This window comes from Pleurodeles waltl, chromosome 6 (assembly GCF_031143425.1).
Source record: "Pleurodeles waltl isolate 20211129_DDA chromosome 6, aPleWal1.hap1.20221129, whole genome shotgun sequence".
NCBI classification, from domain to species: Eukaryota; Metazoa; Chordata; class Amphibia; order Caudata; family Salamandridae; genus Pleurodeles; species Pleurodeles waltl.
Window position 1 is genome coordinate 321,604,587 of NC_090445.1, and position 19,152 is coordinate 321,623,738.

General features: G+C 46.7%; 1 protein-coding gene across 1 annotated transcript in view; it reads left to right on the forward strand.

The window, feature by feature from the left end:
* The window catches only part of REC8 (REC8 meiotic recombination protein), a 1,036,252-nt gene that overhangs the window by 709,925 nt on the left and 307,175 nt on the right, over positions 1-19,152 (forward strand). The window contains exons 14-16 of the mRNA XM_069238146.1: positions 9,084-9,244; positions 9,812-9,857; positions 9,962-10,028. Coding sequence (XP_069094247.1) covers positions 9,084-9,244; positions 9,812-9,857; positions 9,962-10,028 — 274 coding nt within the window. The remainder of the gene's footprint in view (positions 1-9,083; positions 9,245-9,811; positions 9,858-9,961; positions 10,029-19,152) is intronic.

Here is a 19,152-nt window from a genome sequence, read left to right on the forward strand (position 1 = left end):
ACTTCAAAAACTAGTGAAGACTTTGTTTTTGCCACACAAGCTACTCCCTAACAATGTGGTTTATATTCCATCCACCATTATCTGCAGTATGGGGACTATATTGCACTTGTCATTTGATGAAAAGAATACCTATCACATTCTGACAGCTGGTAAAGGTGTTGAAGAGGCCATAAGCAAGTCAATTATATTCTCAAGTAGAGCAAAACAATTTATACCGCTGTGGGCCTAGTGCAGTATTGGCCCATGAAAAGTAGGTATCCATGCACAGCTATTGAAATGTTTGTTACGCCAGCTACACTTCAGTCAATTTCCCAGTACCTGACTTTTGTATGGTACAGCATAAAGCAAGTAGGAAAACACAGGGATGGCTGTCATAGGCACTGGGGACAGTAAACATAACTCTCCTTTCTCTTTCCTTGCTAAGAGCGAACTCTATTATGACAACATGGTCCAGTCTTTTTAGCTGTTTCAGGAACAGGGTCGGCAAAGTGTAGATCCTGCAGCCTTGCCATGTCTTCCAGAGCATACTAAATGGATCCTGCTGCTTCTGTAGCAGTAAGACTTTCAGTGACATTCAACTGAGGGTCAAGGAAAGACATAAGTCTTTCCATGGTGGTTTGATGATAAACAACTTATGTTGCCCTCTGGATCAGGTGGGTAAGCAGCTTTTTGTACTTTTTATACCAAGTGTGAGTTTTATGACTCACATTGTATGGCTGAAGAACCTGTTCTTATCCACTCTGCCCATGTACTTGTTGAAATCAAGTATATAGGTGGGCTTGTGAACATCTACCATCTGACCCCAAACTGACAGAGCACGTTTTCTCTTCATGAATTGTAGTGAGCATGTAGATATCATGGCCATCAGATAACTTGACAGCAAGCAGTTTGTTAGAACACAATGAAGAGCTCTGAGATTGTTGGAGCTTCCTACAAACAAGCTCCTGCGGGAATCCTCTGCGGCCACAATGAACTGTACCACATGGCAGCTGTGTAGAGTCAGCCATCATCATGTTACACTGAATTACCGGAAGACTGGTCGACTCAAAAATCACTTCTTAATTCTGCTCCACTTTCTTCTTCAAATCAGATACATAAGCAACCAGTCACAAATCCAAAAAGTTGGCAGTGATCGCCAGACCTATTTTCCGGAGCTTATTTGTTCATGACTTATGCAAAACTTCATTGGGGGATATCAGAAGGGCCACATTATGCTGTTTTTTTCCACCAAAGCTTTATATACCACAAACACATCCCAAATGTATTGGTGCACTTTACATGACCACCTATTACATTATGCAAAGTCATTTTCATATTTTGTCTCCATCAGACTGAGTCCTGCCTGGGCTCCATTCCCCTTGCTTGGGTGTATCATTTGGGGACTTTTTGACACAAAAGTTGTAAAACGATCTTCTTTGAAGAGCAGACCCATTCATGTTTATCACTAGGCTCTATTTTCACCGAAAGGTTTTTGTTATTCTGCTAAACAGATTCCATCTATTCCAGCGGTAACCCTTAGCACAACTGCACATTGGCTCGCTACAGGAATGCCTCAAACTATTGGTGTAAGAGGTCTGGTTGCTGGGAAGACAGGCTGATTTTTGCCTTGTGTGCTCTTGTGCACTCTTCCATGATGGTAGGAGAAATTATTAAAAGAAGTTCCTTTCCACAATCGGCTTGCCATTCAGATTCTGTGCTGAAACATTCAGGTAAACGGCACTGTCCAAAGAACTGCTATCTCAAAAAGAATAATGGAACAATAGCCCTGTGTTTGCATTGAGAGCAATCCCTCTGAGCCTGAAGTCCTCCTTTCCTCCCTTCTGAAAAAGTCATGGTACACTTACAATACAATAACGATGTGTGATCCCAAAATAGTAGATTAATTAAATCCATGTCCCTCTCAAAGTAATCTCTCAAGGTTTGCCATTGGCTAATTTATATGCAAAGCAACCAAATTGAACAGCAGTCTTGAAAACGAACCAAAGTAGGTGATCATCAATGGCATCCTTAAAGAAATCTTCGTTCACTGGGGGACCTCACAACTAAGTTGTTCCACCACAACAGAATATAATAAATGCCAAGACTTTGTTTCAAGGTGCACATAGCTTAACACCAAGGACAATATCTTGTTGATATCATCAGATCCTTTCTCTATCCTTTACTCACTTTGTGCTATTTCAGCAATCTATGTCCTTTATTGGGAAGACAAGGGTGATTGTTATCTGTACGGGTAGGCCTGTCTGTGGCATTCCATCCTGCTTTTCCTGTCTTTTAAACTACATAGAAGATTTGTAGGAAAATGCCACTGTTGGCATGGTTGCCACCTAACTGTTTGCCTTTTGTTGATGCCAGCTTTGATTGAAACTGTGCTGGGACCCTGCTAATCGGGCCCCAGCACTAGTGTTCTTTACCTAAAAGTGTACATTTGTTTCCACAATTGGCACAGCCCTGGCACACAGTTAAGTCCCTTGTTAAAGGTACCCCTGGTACCAAGGGCCCTGTGGCCAGGGAAGGTCTCCAAGGGCTGCATCATGTATTATGCCACCCTGGGGACCCCTCACTCAGCACATGTACACTACCTCACAGCTTGTGTGTGCTGATGGGGAGAAAAAGACTAAGTCGACATGGCACTCCCCTCAGAGTTCCATGCCCACAACCCACTGCCTGTGTCATAGGTAAGTTACGCCTCTAGCACACCTTACAGCCCCAAGGCACAGTGCACTATACCACAGGTGAAGGCATAGCTGAATGAGCACTATGCCCCTACAGTGTCTAAGTCAATTCTTAGACATTGTAAGTGCAGGGTAGCCATACTGAGTTTTTAGTCTGGGAGTTTGTAAAAAAGGAACTCCACAGTTCCATAATGGCTACACTGAATACTGAGAAGTTTGGTATCAAACTTCTCAGCACAATAAACCTACACTGATGCCAGTGTGGGATTTATTAAAAAATGCACACAGAGGGCCCCCTGCATGCCAGGCCAACTGCTAGTGCTAGGCTGACTGATCTCTGCCAGCCTGCCTCTTCCAGACAAGTTTCTGGCCGCATGGGGTGAGTGCCTTTGTGCACTCTGTCCAGCAACAAAGCCTGTCCTGGGTGGAGGTGCTTCACACCTCCCCCTGCAGGAACTGTAACACCTGGCAGTGAGCCTCAAAGGCTCAAGCCTGGTGTTACAGCACCCCAGGGCGTTCCAGCTAGTGGAGATGCCTGCCCCCTGGACACAGCCCCCACTTCTGGCGGCAAGTCTGGGGAGATAATGAGAAAAACATGGAGGAGTCACCTCCTCAGCCAGGTCCACCCCTAAGGTGACCAGAGCTGAAGTGACCCCCTCCTTGGAAAATCCTTCTTGTTTTGGAGGATTTAGCCAAATAGGGATAGGGATTTGCTCCCCTCCCCAAAGGGAGGGCGCACAAGGAGGGTGTAGCCACCCTCAAGGACAGTAGCCATTGGCTACTGCCCTGTGACCCTAAACACACCCCTAAATTCAGTATTTAGGGGCGACTCTGAACCCAGGATTTCAGATCTGACAACCTGCAAAGAAGAAGGCCTGCTGAGCTGAAAAACCCCGCAGAGAAGAAGGAAGATGACAACTGCTTTGGCCCTAGCCCTACTGGCCTGTTTCCTACTTCAGAGAACCTACACCACAGCGGTGCATCCTGCGGGCCCAGCGACCTATGCCGACTCAGAGGGCTGCCCTGCACCTAAGAAGGATCACGAACTCCCGTGGACAGCAGACCTGTCTAGCCAATAAAGAAGAAACCATCTTTAAAGGGACTCCCACCTCACTCCAGAAGCGTGAGTCCCCAGTACTCTGCGCCTGACGCCCCCGCCCCGTGTCCAGAGAAACCAACCAATCCAGAGAGGACCCCCAGGCGACTCTGACGACGTGTCCACCCTGGGCTGACCTCCCTGAACCCCCACGACAACGCCTGCATAGGGAATCCCGAGGACCCCTTTGACCGCGATTGCCCAGGACAAAGATATCCAAAGCCTGGAAGAAGCTCTGCACCCGCAGCCCCAGGCCAGTGAGAAACTGATCACCGGTGAAGCAACAACTAGCAGGCGGCCCTCACCCTTGTCCAGTCAGTGGCTTGCCCAAGAGGCCCCCCGGTGCCCTGCCTGCAGCGCCTAAGTGACCACCGGGTCCCTCCATAGAGCTCTATTGAGAACCTGACGCCCTGTTTGCACACTGCACCCGACCGCCCCGTGCCGCTGAGGGTGTGGTTTTTGTGCCTACTTGGGCCCCTCCAGTACTTCTCCAAACCCCCCTGTTCTGCCCTCCGAGAACGCGAGTACTTGCCTGCTAGCATACTGGAACCGGAGTACCCCCAACCTCCACGTTATTTTGGCTCCTGTTTGACCTCTGCACCTGACTAGCCCTGTGTTGCTGGTGCTGGGTGTTTGAGGTTGCCTTGAACCCTCTAGTTCGCTAGAGGTAGCTGATGCGAGCAGCTAAAGCTAATCCAGGAGGAATGTAAAGTACTTGCAACACCACAGTAGTCAGGGAGTAACTTAGTCAGACGAAAGAACCACACAAGTTATTACAGCACTATTGCTTAACTGGCACACAAAATAACCAGCAAAAATAGCATAGAAATATACAGGGCCCTGGGGGGGGCCATACTATATACTAAAAAAAATGGAATGTGAAAGTGGAACTCCGGCTAAGTTAAGTGTGCTGGTTAGGTAGAGACTGGGGCAGATAGAAACACCAGGAGTAAGTGCAGTAGGTGACCCCAGTAACCAGGAGTAAATCAGTTACCCACCCATTTGTCCTGTAGGATAACACAGGAAGCAGTGGTTGGAGTTTGTGGAATTCAGGACGCTTCCCAGCAGACCCTAAGGAAACAAGCAGGCAAGAAGATGGATGGAGAGTGCCTCTACCCCAGGATACCCAGAAGATAAGAGCACCTACCCAGGGGACCCAGATGCAAAGGGAAGAAGGAACTCTCTCAGAAGAATGCGGATGTCTCGGATTGTCCAGTTGCTATCATGACCCGGGTACCAGGCCTGTGGAACCCAAGGACAGATTCCAGACGTGGAGAACCTGAAAAGGAAGGAGACATAGTCCAGCACCCAAGATGGTTCAGGTGGCAATGCTTACCCTCCAGAAGATGAGGTTCCTGCAAGTCAGTGGAAGAAGTCCAGCTGCAGGGTCCAAGAGTCAATGAAGACTCCAGGAGTCGTCAACGAGCTGTTGCTCGCCGGATTGCAGGAGGGTCAGTGACCAGCCAGGTCCCCAACAGGCACTGGCAAGTGCAAATGGAATCAGAAGAGAAGCGGGGACCAGCAAGGTCCAGGAGAGGAGTCAGAGTCGGCCTTCAGCACACAGGAAGGCTAACAGAAGTCGATGGAGCCCCCACGAGTGACCCACAGACAGAGAACATAGGGAGTCACAGGGCCAGCCCAGAAAAACAGAAGTCCCACGTCACAGGAGCTGCAGAGTGCTGGAGGCAGGGGCTTCTTTGAGGTTGAAGATCTCCCGGAGGAAGAGTCACCAAGTCTCGGCAAATGTAACTGTTGCAGTGCACAGGAGAGACAGTCCAGTGGCAGGAGCAAGGGCCCATAGTCTCCCAACTTGGATAGAAGACACGTAGGACCCAGAGGGGGCCACAGAACTCATCACCTGTGTTGTAGGATCTGAGAGAGCAGACCGCAACGATTTCTTGAGGTGCCTGCGGAAGCAGGGGAGTGACTCCTTCACTCCAAGGAAGATTCCTTCTTGCTTCCTGGTGCAAACAGAGTTCTTGTGACCCTGGAAGATGCACAGCCTTGGATGTTGCAGAATTCTTGCAGTATCTGAGGAAACAATGTTGCAGTGGGAGTCTTCCCACTAGAAGCAGTCTTGGTCGGTTCCAGGCAAAGACCAGCAGCAGTTCCAGAGGCCAGGGGCAGAAGATGTCTTGCGGAGAGTTCCTTCTACAGACAGAGTTCCTTCTACAGGCATGCTTGACGCATCTAAGGACCCCCTGCGAGGAAGCCCTTAAATAACTCTAAAAAGGGGTTGGTCACTCTCTGCAGCGACCTACTTATCAGGGGTGTCAGTGTTGTCACCTGCCTGGCCTAACCAACTAGATGCTCCCAGGAGTCTCTGCACATCTTGTTTAGTTTTGTGCCAGAGTGGGAACCAGGGGTTCTGAACTGGTGCAAACAAATTTGTAAGTAGGGTACCAAATGTGCCCTTCAAAGCAGTCTGGTGTCGCTCAGAGGTCACCACACCCCAGCCCTTAGACACTTCATACACAGAGAGAGGTGGTCACACCACCACCTTGCAGGAAATCCTTTTTTCTGCTCCTCTGGTCTGATCCTGGCTCTTCAGCTGCAAGGCAGAACAGTGTCTGGGATCGGAAACAGCACAGACTGACAGCTGGACCCTGTAAGGCTGCACATGCAGAACTGAGGGAACCCCCAAAGTATATGGTATCATGCAACTAACACTGGAATCGGTGTAGTTGCATGATTTCAACATGTTTGATATCAAACATGCCTAGGTTCGAAGTAGCCATTATGTAGTTGGACCACTCATGTTGACCAGTGTCCACTAAACACCTTCATATAGCTTCCCCGTACTTACAGAGTCCAGGAATTGCCCTGAGGTCTCTAGGGGTACCCTGCTCATGCAGGGGGACCCTCACACTTAGAAACATGAACCATGCCCTTGGGCTGAAGGTCCTACCAGAGAGGTGACTTATAATGTCTAAATGCTGTGGGATGGTTTGGCAGTGAAAGGGTGCTTACATCCTTTCATGCAGGCTGCAATGACAGGCCTGCAGTCAAAGTTCGTATGGGTTCCTTTGGGTTGCATAATACATGCTGCAGCCCATATGGGTCCCCTAGGGCACCAATGGCCTGTGTACCTTGGTACCATATACTAGGGACTTACAGGAGTGCAGCAGCTTGCCAATTGTGGGTGTAAAAAGTAACACACAACTAAATTTAGGGGAGAGAGCACTGTCACTGGGGTCCTGGTTAGCAGGATCACAGTGAAGTACAGTCCAAGCACACTGACATCAGGCAAAATGTGGGGACTACTATGCCAGAAATATGGCACTTTCCTACAAGGTTCAAGTATGTAAAACAATCTTTATGTTTTACTTATAACCTTGAACTGAACTCTTGATGTTTGTCTTCAACAAACGATGGACATTCAGCAAAGGAAACATGATAAAATAAAAACCAGGCCATTCGTCCCTGAACCATACTCTACCATACTGTTTTTGGTGTGCTCCATATACCCCCTTCAGCCGTAGCCATTACCACTATCCTCTGCTAATGCTGTGGTGCTTCTGACTCCTCCCCGCCCCCTGTTTTCTCATTGGGCCTGGTTATTGTTCAAAATTTGCTGTTTATTCCTTGTCTTTGTCTTTCTTTCATTACCTGCTTTATTTACTGTACCAGGTAGACCCAATAACTGGTTACATGCAGTGTACTGCCTCTTGCCTTTGGAACTGGGTCCTCTTTTTTATTTCAGTTATTTGTGACCATGTTGTATGATGGTGTAACTTCCTACTGTTCTCCCTTTGCATTGGCAACCTTAATGGAGAGAATGTTTAAAAAAATATAAAAACTAGGCCATGGCTACAGCATTCTGCAAGTCCTGTGGCCTTTCCAGCGTGTTCTTCAGCTTACAGTGATAAAGCTGCAAGAGTGTGCTTAAAGTGTGAAAAATAGGATGACTAAAGAAAAATGCCTAGTATCTTGTTCACCTTAGAATGTTCCAAGCAATGGCCCACAGTAGCCACTGTGTGCTATGTTGTGTGAGTGAGTCTTTTGAAACTGGACAATCCCTCTTTATGAAAGATTATGTTCTCAAACAAATCTGTCCATCCAGTAAGTATTTTGTGAAGTTGCTGAGGTTGCTGGCTGATGCATGATTTAAACTTTTTATAGTATGGGTATTATTTGGTGTAACTGAATAATTACTGACCAACAATGTGAGTGATTTCGCTTAGGGGAAAAGCTATGTACATAAACCTTTAGAGGCACACTATGATCCACTGGCACTACAAAAGATGGACTAGTACAGAAGATTTTTTCTAGCTTAAGAAAAAATCCAAACAGCACCTTTCTTCTTTTTAAGGAACAGACAAGTCTGTGAATCTAATTTGGATAATTGTTTATTATGATGTTTTTTCTCCATTCTCATGCTCAACCCATTGTTAGATGAATTTCCTGTTTTATTAACGTCCACGAATATCAATGACCATTCCATGAACAAAAAGGAAAATTTACATATTTGTAGTCCTAGCTTTCTATCTTTGTTGTGTTCAATAATTGCACAAGCAACCACCCCACTAGTCCTTTAAAGTCAGACGAACATTTGTTAATACTGTTTAAAATCCACGTTTTATGATCTGTCAAAATTAAGTGTCCTTAATCGATTCTGCAGTCCACTGAAGGAGCCTGTGGCAGCTCTTGGCCTATAAGGTTCAGTGTTAAATTTCTCTTTAGGGTAGAAGTACTTATAGTTGTTTCCCAAGTTTCTTTTTTTCTAAAAGGAATAACTAAAACATATCATCTCATGGCTATTCCTTGTTTATGCTTAAAGTTCAAGTGAAATTCAAAATGAAACATAGAAAATGCTGTCGTTTTGATTGGCATATTGGCATCAGTCTACATTTTTACAAACAGATATTTCTCTTGGAATATGCCCTGGCATCATGCCCATAGCCGTATACATTCAGTCATTCTGAATTTAATGGAGACGTGCTGAAGGAGAAATTGGATTACTAATAAGGTTCTATGCTTTGCACTGTAAGTTTCTATCTATTGACTGTGTCCATCTACCTGTCCCTCTTCCTTTCATTGTTGACTGTTTTTCTTTTGTCTCTTCTTGACTCTTTTGTTATTTGACCCTTCATAGCCTACTTTTGCATGTTGCCTTGTGCCTTGTCTACATGTTATTTTTTATCTGTACAGCTGTACATGCTCCTGCTTTTCTCCTTTCTAGCTGTACTTCTTTCTTTTTGTCATTCCACCCTCTCAGTCAGTTTCATTCTGCCTTTACTTCTTCCATTGGTGGTGTTGGTTCTATCTCTGGTAATCTCCACGTAGGGTATTCCACACAGTGCTCATTTTTGCAGACCGCTGGATTCCCCCTGAGCTCCGCTGCCTGTGGTCTCGCTGTGCTCAGGTAGAGGCTGTAGACTACGACAGACTGCGGGCCGCTGCTGCAGCTGAGGAGGAAGAGAAGGAAGCAGAAGAAGAGAGGAAGAGACAGCAGGAGAGTGTCAGTGAGCTTGAGGTACGCACCTAACTGTTGTGCAACTGACAATATTGTCCCAGAATATCATTGTCAGACTATCACCTGATATAAATATTGTGTCTTAAAAACCATTTACAAAATGATAGCTCCATTGGAGTTGATAATAGAAAGCCTCTAGCCGACAGTGAAGATATTCTAACACAACTTACACCTATTTAAAGAGATAATTTTATTATAAAGCATATTTTAGAAAGCAATAGTATACCAGAATAGCCAGGTTGTATCAGAAATGTTCACCACACATGCATCTTCTAAGGGCAACTTTGTTGTTACAGAGCCACCTGAGCACACTAGCTTCTATTCATATGGAGAAGGTCTAGAATAGGTGGATGGTGGAATCAACACTATCGGAGACACTGGTGGATGAGGGAACCTAGATGGTTAGAGGATGATATAGTGTGGCCAATAGCTTAATAGATTTGGGAAAGTTGACTGCTGGTTGAAGGTATCCTACTGCGGACAGTAGTAGGTCCACACTAAGTTAAAAAGATGACAGTATGCTTTCATTGAAAGCAGAACTTTAAGATTCTCTTCTCTTTCCTTCAGTTACTGAGAGAAGAAGAACAGACAGCCCCCCTGCTGTTGTCCTCAGGTAAGCCTGGGAGAATGGGTGTGCCTTGATCTAAGGGTAGAAACAGGGTGTTTTTTTGGTTTCTAATATTTGCTGATTTGTTTCTGACCTCTTTCTCCTGACAGAAATTACTCTGGAAACCTCAGAGGAGGAGCGTTCGCGAGTTATGATGATGACTCCTGAAGAACGAAGGTGAGGGTGGTGCAGAGTCAGTTTTGTGTGAAAGATGGCCCAGTTGACGTGAGTTTCTAGAATGCTTTCAATGAACATTTCAGGAGCTGTATCTAGTAGAACATAAAGAGGCATCAGGAAGCAGCCAAAAGAGCAACTGCAGTTTTACAGGTGGTTACAGGGTGGTGGTCAGCAGCCTGGTATTGCCACTCTATAAAATGACGAATGCCTGTGTGATACAGTAGTTGCATATCTGTAAATTTTAAAGAGTAGCAACACCTGGCTGCCAAGCATCACCTGGTAACTGCCTGTGGCCCTGCACTCTCAGTTGGCCTTTTCCTGCACCCCCTCAATTTTTTTATTAAATAGGTCATGAAATGCAACTATTGTGTTGTGTTGGTATGTGTGCAGGGCTTTCCGTACCCCTACTGACGCCTAAAGCTCTTTTCTGGGAGGTGTGGTTGCATAATTTATATAGCCCCTCATACCACTGGTGAGATCATGAAGCGTCTTGATTCTCTTTGGTTTTATAGGTGCCTTTCGTGGTTCATGATTCAAATTATGTTGTTAATTGGTTTGCATACATGGGATAAACATGAAGAATGTATAACTAAAGAACACTTAGCTGCCTCTGATCACAAGCCATATAAGATTGGGAGAGGAGCACAAGTAGTACTGTTTGAGAAGGCGGTGCTATACTTATTTTTTGAAAGCCGTTAAGGAGACAGTTGTGAAGATTGCTGGAAGGTGGTATTCTGGACTTTGGGTGTGCCAACTGAGAAGCATGGGTCAGAGTAACATTTCTTATTAAAAGTATTGATTTCAAGTGATAGCGAGTGAGAGTTCTAGAAATGGCATGAACCACCAGTGATCTTCAGTTTCTTTGCCAGATAGCACTAGGCACACTGCCTATAAGTAGATCGACCACCAAAGAGCCTAAAATGGGGTGGGAATTGAAGTAGTCAAACCCTAACTTTAAATTAAATGTGGCACTTTATGCGTAGACGCCTTATTATGTAATGGATTTTAAGAATGTTCAATAGAATAGCATTCCCATATTTAAGGCTTTTTAAGAATCACATTAAAACATCTTGTTTTATGCCCTGTTCAGTTAAGATGCAGCTGTTTTTGAAGATGGTGTGGGCTGGCAAGGATGGTAGACACGGTTCCATCCTGGAGTGGTGATGTGGTCATCTTCAGGTTATCCTGTAGGGGTGATGACCTTAAAGTGGGCCACTGAGGAAGGTTGTAAAGCAGGAAATCACCAGCACATAAATGCAAGAGTACCAACTAGTGCTTTAACAGCAGTTCTGAAGTCTCTTTATGGGAAAGGTGTTTTCATTTTCTTTATTGAGAGAGCTGGTACTAGGTTATTTTAGTTTTCTTGGCAGTGTGTTCTTAGAGTGTGAGATCTATGTCCAGGATGAATCCAAGTATCTTGCATTGGGTGAAAGGTGTGGAACAAATATGTCCAAGTTCATGAAGCTGAGTTGAGTTTGGACTAGTTGGTGCTTGTTGTTGTTCCTGGCGTATAGCAGGGATTTTCTTTTAGGGGCTTTTGGGCATCAGCTAGATGCTCTACATCCATCTCTGAATGAGGTGTAAGCAGTGTTTGAGGTGTTGAATATCTAGGTAAATTATTATTCATATGTCCCTAGTGCAGAGACTTTCTGTCGCTGGTTGGAGGAGCTTAGTGAAATACCAAGGAGTGAATGACAGATCAAACAGCAACTAGAGGAACCTGAAGATCTTCCCTGCCCTTTAAGTTGTAAAGCTTAAACACACACAACCTACTTTTTAATTACAACACACCCTGCCTATATGGTGACTTATATGTATTAAAAAGGAAGGTTTAGGCAGGGGCGTGGCTGAGACTAGCTACATGGCGCACACATAGGAAAGTAACTCCTGGCTCCGGTCCTGTAATCTGTCTACATCCTTCAGAACCTGGTGTCCCCGCCAGAGAATACAGTGCATGGAGCACTGGGGGTACTGTTGGAGGGCCCCACCCTCACACGGCCCAATGTCGAGCACTGCAGGGAGGCCTGGAAGCCGAAGAGCCGGAAAAGGAAATGTAGCGCACACCCAGGCCTTATCGCATTGTCGCGGGGACCCCAGGGTTGCATGGCCTGTGTTAAGGCTTCTTTTTTAGATTCAAGTTTTTAACTAGACATCTTCTAATGGAGACTTTTCAAATAGTTTCCTACTAATAAAAAAATGTGCTGTTCACGCATTTATTTCTGGTATGTATTGTCGCCCTGTAGTCTGCACATTGTCAAGGGACTATCAATCCGAACGCGATGCCTTTGTTTTCCCTTTCTGTGCTCGTTACGAGATAGACTGTTTTTGCTAAACAAAACAAAGTGGAAGTTCTGAACCTCTCTCACAATGTGATAGGGACAGAGTTTTGCTATATAAATAGTGTCCGTGCTACAGTCTTTGAGAGAAGATCACGTCAGATGATCATGGGACTGCTGTGAATTGTGACAGATGCAGCCCTGTTGACTCTGACCCCTATCCTGCAAGGGAAGATAACCCGTACACTGAGACCGGCTTCCTGATACCTAAGACCAAGATATGGGGATTAGACTATCCCAACTGATCTGGCATAAAGGTGCTCACGCTATGCTTTCTGTAATATATTATGAGATACCGGTAGGAGTGAATCAGCTTTAGTAACAACTAACATGGTTGAATTACATTAATATGCCTCATTGTTCTAATAATCTCAGCTCATGCTCTCTATGCAAAATACAATTGTTTCAATAAACCTTTAAAAATGCAATTTCACATTTTTCTTTTTCTTGTGTTTACCTTGTGCAAGCAAGGGTGCCCAAATAAGAATAAGAAATATTTCCACCAATTCCTTGGGAATCAGAGTGTCTTGTTCGAGGTTGCCACTAACATCTAGTACATTGATCAGTTTAGGGGTTTTGCATGTACTACTGTGAGCTAGCCATACTAAACCATCAATTACTGATTATATAGGTAGACTGAATCTCTATATTGTGAAGTTCTTGTGGTTATATACACAGTCCTGCTAACCTTTTAGGAACTGTATATCTGATAGAGACTTTTAGCAGCAGATTCCTTACCTTTGAATTCTCCCCAGGCATCAGACTAGATCTGGAAGATTTTTCGTGAGCAGTACCCCTGTGCACCGCTAAGTGGTGTTGATCTGTTCCGCACCCATCGTCGGTGTCGTCCGTGCCGGAAGGGACGTTGCCGTACCTATATAGGCACCACTGAGGCATACGGCATCAGTTATTTTCTTTCCACACCAGAATTTGCGCTGATCCAGAAAGCGCTACTCCTCAGTCATTTTTTGGCCAGATTTTTTCAGCATTTTGTTTTAGTATTTTGAGGTTTTAAACCCTTCTGAGCCTGTCACCGGCCGATGTTGTGGACAGATTCACACTTTGTCTGTCTGTGGTGTTTGGAGTGCTACCATGACCCGAAGTCGTACTTGGAGTGGCGAGCCATGCATCCAAAGATTTTGAGGGAGTGCTCCCTAAAGCTGATGGTGGCCTGGCATGTGACTGCGCCCTGGCATGTTGCTCTGTAGTCAAACATTTGTCAAGGGTACGACACCACCCAACACAGCCACTCACTGCCCTCCGATGGAGGGTGGGTTTCCCGCTCCTACCCTGGTGTTGGAAAGAACAAAGTGAAACTTGGGAAGTTCCCAGGTCTTACAAGAAGGGGCAGGTATGGCCCTACATTACATATCCACCTCTATTAAGTAAGTGACAAAGAGTGTTTTATGAAGATGAGGTAAGGGATCTAAATCCTGACGAAGAGCAAATGACCCAGAGTGGCTTTAACAGGGCCAAAACATGTTGATTAGACCAATGAGGGAGACAGGGTACTAACTCCCCAAATTCACCACAAACAAGAGTTTTTAATCCTGCTGAGGGGGACCTAGAATAAAATTAGAGAGGGTGCCTTCTTAGACAGTTTTACATTTAGTCTTCACAGTTGATCTCTTGTATAATGGGGCATTGACTCCATAGAACAAACTTTGATCCAGTCTGAGCGTTGATCTGCACCAGAGTGCTGTAGCATGCCATATGATGAAAAATGACACTATTGAATGGGTGAGGGCAATTATTTATAAACCACTCAGGTTTCCTAAATTAGCTTTCTTTTCTTGTGTGTACTTTTGACATTTCTCTGGGAGGATAAGGGACGAGGGATTCCCGTCAATCCTCTCATTTTGTGAGTATAAGACTAATCTCTTGACAGAGGTGCTACAGCCGGGAGTTTCCTCATCCAAACTCTTACTCACGTTCAATGATGCCCTCAAAGATGACCATTTGGGTACCTGGTCCAAACCTACCACAGGGGCTCTTGTGAATAGGATGATTGCCCGCCGCCATCGCCTCACTCCTTGGTGGGACCCAACTTTCCTCACACAACATCAAACCCCTGAGAGCTTGGTGGTCCAAGCCTCAACTTTCCACGGCACTCTCCCTACCCCTCCCCCGGATAGGAAATTCAAAAGGCTGGATTCATTTGGGAAGTTGTTTTCTTCAGCCAGCCTGGTAATGCGATCCCTGAACACCACGTGCCTTTTGAGCAGTTATTACCACACCATGTGGGACACAGTTGAGCAAGTGCTGCCACAGGTTCCGGAGTACTCTCTCAGGCTGTTGCCGATGGGAGAGATGCAGCAGAGTTCACAGTTCTCAGCGGACTTGACACAACTTACTCGTTAGGCAGAGCTGTTTTCCCAAGAGCGGCCCTGAGGTGCCATGCATGGCTAAGGACGTCTGGTTTTCGGGGATGTCCACGCTTCCATTATGGACATGCCCTTTGATGGCACCTGCATCTTCGGAGTCAAGTAAGATTTGGTGCTGAAATTCTTCAAGGATTCTCGGGCGACAGCTAAGTCCTTGGGCCTCGCAGCAGCCCCCCAATTCCCCCAAGCCTCCGCATAGATGAGGACATGTTACCCACAGACCTCGTGGTACAGGTGGCCAACAGCAGCCTCCGCACACTCCTAATCTGCCCTTTTACCACCATCGGCATCCAGTTGGCCGAAGGATTTGCCCCAGTGGCAGTCCATAACATCAGGCAGGTGGGTTTTGCACATAGTCTGGAGGGGCTTATCCCTCCCCTTCAAGATTACACCTCCATCCAAGCCACCATCTCACAACTGGCTGACGGAGGATCATCTGTCACTTCTCAGTGAAGAAGTTGCAGCTCTCTTGGCCAAGGGACCCATGGGGAGAGTTCAGGTGCCAGAAGTAGGCTGCGGTTGCTATTCCCCCCTACTTTCTGGGTCCCAAAAAGGACGAAGGTCTTCGCCCTATTCTAGATCTTCAAGCCCTCCATCTCTTCCTCAAGAAGGAGAATTTCAGAATGCTAACGTTGGCTCAGGTCTTGTCTGCCCTGGACCCAGGAGACTGGATCCAGGGCAGAAAAGGTCCTCAGGGTCCCCCGTTTGGATTTGCAGGACGCCTATTTTCACATTCCCATCCTGCCTGGCCATCGGCGCTATCTGCTGTTTATAGTAGGCCACTAACATTTTCAATTCGCCGTGCTCCCCTTCAGCCTTACCAGCACCCTTCCGGTGCTCACCAAGCTGATGGCAGTGGTTGCAGCTCATCTGCGGAGATCAGGGTTCCCAGTCTTCCACTATCTCAAAGACTGGCTGTTGAAAGCGAGCTCGTCAGAGGCTGTCATCTCCCACCTCCAGACTACACTGATCCTTCAGCATTCGCTGGCGTTAACTATGAAGGTGATGTGCTCACGCCTGATTCTCTCTCAGACTCTCCCTTTCATCTGAGCTGTTCTGGATAAGGTGCAGTTTCGGGTTTATCCTCCCGAGCGGAGAGTCCAGGATATTCACGTTATGACACTGATGTTTCAGCCTCTATCCTGGATTTCAATGAAACTGACTCTGAGGCTGATGGGACTCACTGCCTCTTGCATCCTGCTGGGGCCAGATGGCATATGCGGGTTCTGCAGGGGGACTTGGAAGTTTCAGTGGACGCAGCATCATTGGAATCTCTCTGACATGCTCCAGATCTCAGAGGGAACTACAAAGGACCTGCATGGTGGCTAAAGAAACGCAATTGGGTCAGAGGCAGATTCCTCTCCCTTCGCCATCCAGATCTGACTGTAGTAACAGATGCTTCACTCCCGTGATGGGGTAGCCATATGGGAGAGGTGGAGATCAGAAGACTCAGGTCTCTTGCAGAATCCTGGCTCCACATCAACCTGCTGGAACTCTGAGCGATCCAAATGGCATTGAAAGCCTTTCTGCCCTCCATCAAGGGAAGGCTAGTGCAGGTGTTCATGGACAATACCACCACTATGTGGTATTGCAGCAGACACGGAGAGATGGGGTCGTGGACACTTTGTCAAGAGCTCTGTCTCTGCGTCTCTGGACATGGCTGGAACAGCAGGGCATATCCTTTGTGGTTCACCATCTGGCGGGCTCTCTGAATGCCAGAGCAGACCAACTCTGCCGAAGATGCCTAGCGGATCAAGAATGCCGTCTCCATCTGGAGGTCGCGCAAGGTCTCTTTCGGCATTGAGAACCTTGGTTAGATTTATTTGCCTCCGCTGAGAACACCCACTGTCAGCAATATTGACTGCTGGAGTTTCCAAGGCAGCTCTTGCTCAGAGACGCTTTTTATTGTGAATGGAATTCAGGCCTTCTGTATACCTTTCCACCCATACCACTACTGCCCAGAGTTCTCAGGAAGATCAAGAACGGCTGGGCCAAGTCATCCTTTTGACTCCAGAGTGGCCATGGAGAGTCTGGTATCCTGTGCTTCTGTGCATGTCCATCGATCCTCCAATCAGACTGCCACTGAGGGAGGATCTTCTGTCGCAGCAGCAGGGAAGGGTTCTTCACCAGAACCTGTCCATTCTCCGCCTTCTTGCGTGGAGACTGAGCAGCAGCAGTTAACCACTTTTGACCTTCCTCCTGAAGTCTGTAATGTCAACTTGGCAGCCATATTTCCCTCCACCAAAACGGTATATGCTGGTCGTTGGAAAGAATTTGTGGCATGGTACACAGACAAAATTTGTTGACTCCCTTTCTGCCCCTCTTTCTGATGTTCTGTTGTTTATACTTTCTTTGGCCCAGCAGGGTTCTGCACCGGGCACTCTCAAAGGTTATTTTTGTGCAGTATCTGCTTTTTTGAGGTAGCCTGATCAACCTGCTTTGTTTAATTTCTCTATTGTAGGTAGGTTCCGTGAAGGCCTTACTCATATGTTTTCTCCATTCATTATGCCTCAGTGAGACTTGAATTTTGTTTTGACATTCCTGATGTGTGCTCCTTTCAAGCCCCTCCACAATTGTCCTCTCAGGCTTCTCACTTTGAAAACTGCCTTGCTTGTGGCCATTACATCTGCCCACAGGGTGAGTGAACTGCAGGCATTGTCATCTAAGCCACCCTACCTTTCTATCCATCCTAACAAAGTGGTGCTTCACACACGGCCTCCTTTCTTCCAAAAAAGGTTACGCCCTTCCATGTAGGCCAATCCAAACCTTGCCTACTTTTTACGCACCCCCCACATCCTTCTAAGGAAGAGAAAAGGCCCTACCACCTGGACACAAAAGAGAGTTGACGTTCTATCTTGATTGTGTCAAGAGTTCTGGGTGGATGATCAACTATGTAGGAAGCTGTCTCTGTATATACAATATCAAAATGATGTATAGGCCTTCATTATGACATTGGCGGTAAGTACTGCTTACGGCCATGCTAACTGCCGCCAACATTCTGCCGCCGCAGCGGATTACCGCTACCCATATTATGACACACACATAGCAATCCGTCACTGTACAGCCACACACACAAGTCCACCAGCCCAAAGGTCGGTGATAAACTGGCGGTATCCAGACCCACACCATTACTCCAACAGAACTATGCCCACAACATTGTGACCCATGAATCACCATAGCGGACATTCAATGGCGGTAAACCATTGGCACCACATACCGCCACGCTCAAAATACACACACACACAAAACAACACTACATTGGACAATTCAAACTACACACACCTGACACACATTCACACACCACACCCACACCACTATAAAACACATACCCACATTACCCACAACCCTTTATGACTACAAACAAGTGCCACAAGAGAGATAGCAAGACCACAGACAAGACTACAGCCACACACCCACATCACCTATACACCATCCATGCACCTTAAATCACACACCCCAACACATCACCCTACACACCCTCACCCACACCACTCACACTACACCCATGGCACCACAACGACACCCTGGGTTCTCAGAGGAGGAGCTAAGGGTCATGGTGAGGAAATCATCCGGGTAGAGCCACAGCTATTCGGATCAGAGGTGCAGCAGACATCCATTGCTAGGAAGATGTAGCTATGGCGGAGAATCGTGGACCGGGTCAGCGCCATGGGACTGCACCCAAGAACAAGGGATGACATCAGGAAGAGGTGGAACGACCTACGGGGTAAGATGCGTCCCATGGCAGCAAGACATCAAATAGCTGTACAAAGGACTGGCGGTGGACCCCCACAACTAATAACATGGGAGGAGTAAGTCTTGGCAGTCATGCGTCCTGAGGGCTTGGCAGGAGTAGGAGGACGACTGGACTCTGGTAAGTCAACTCTTTACTACTTTCACCCCCCCTACCTGCAGGCCATCACATACCCCCCACCCTTACCCTCACTCCCATCACTCCACCACCTCCCACACACCCCACCCATCCCAATACTAAGCCCTGCATGCAACACCAATGCATGGACACCCATCACAGACCTGCATGGGCACCTATCACTAAAGCATGCTCACTAGAGGGAAACCTAGCCCACCAAATAACTACTCACACAAGGCAAAGCTGCCAGGGCAATAACAAACATAGAGGGCAACACACCCATGCACAAGATGTCACACGCAGAAACAAAAACACTGCATTTACATCCTCACAGGTCCCCCCGCCAACATCACCAAAGAGGAGGTGCCAGCAACATTCAGTCTCCCCCTGAATAGGCCCACAGAGATGACAGCAACTCTGGACGCCTGGGTCTGGATGACCAACCTGGCCTATCAGGGATCTCCGGACAGTCAGCTACCCAGGCACAGTCCCATACCACCACAGAGCCTCCCCCTCAGGAAACACCAGCACAGTAC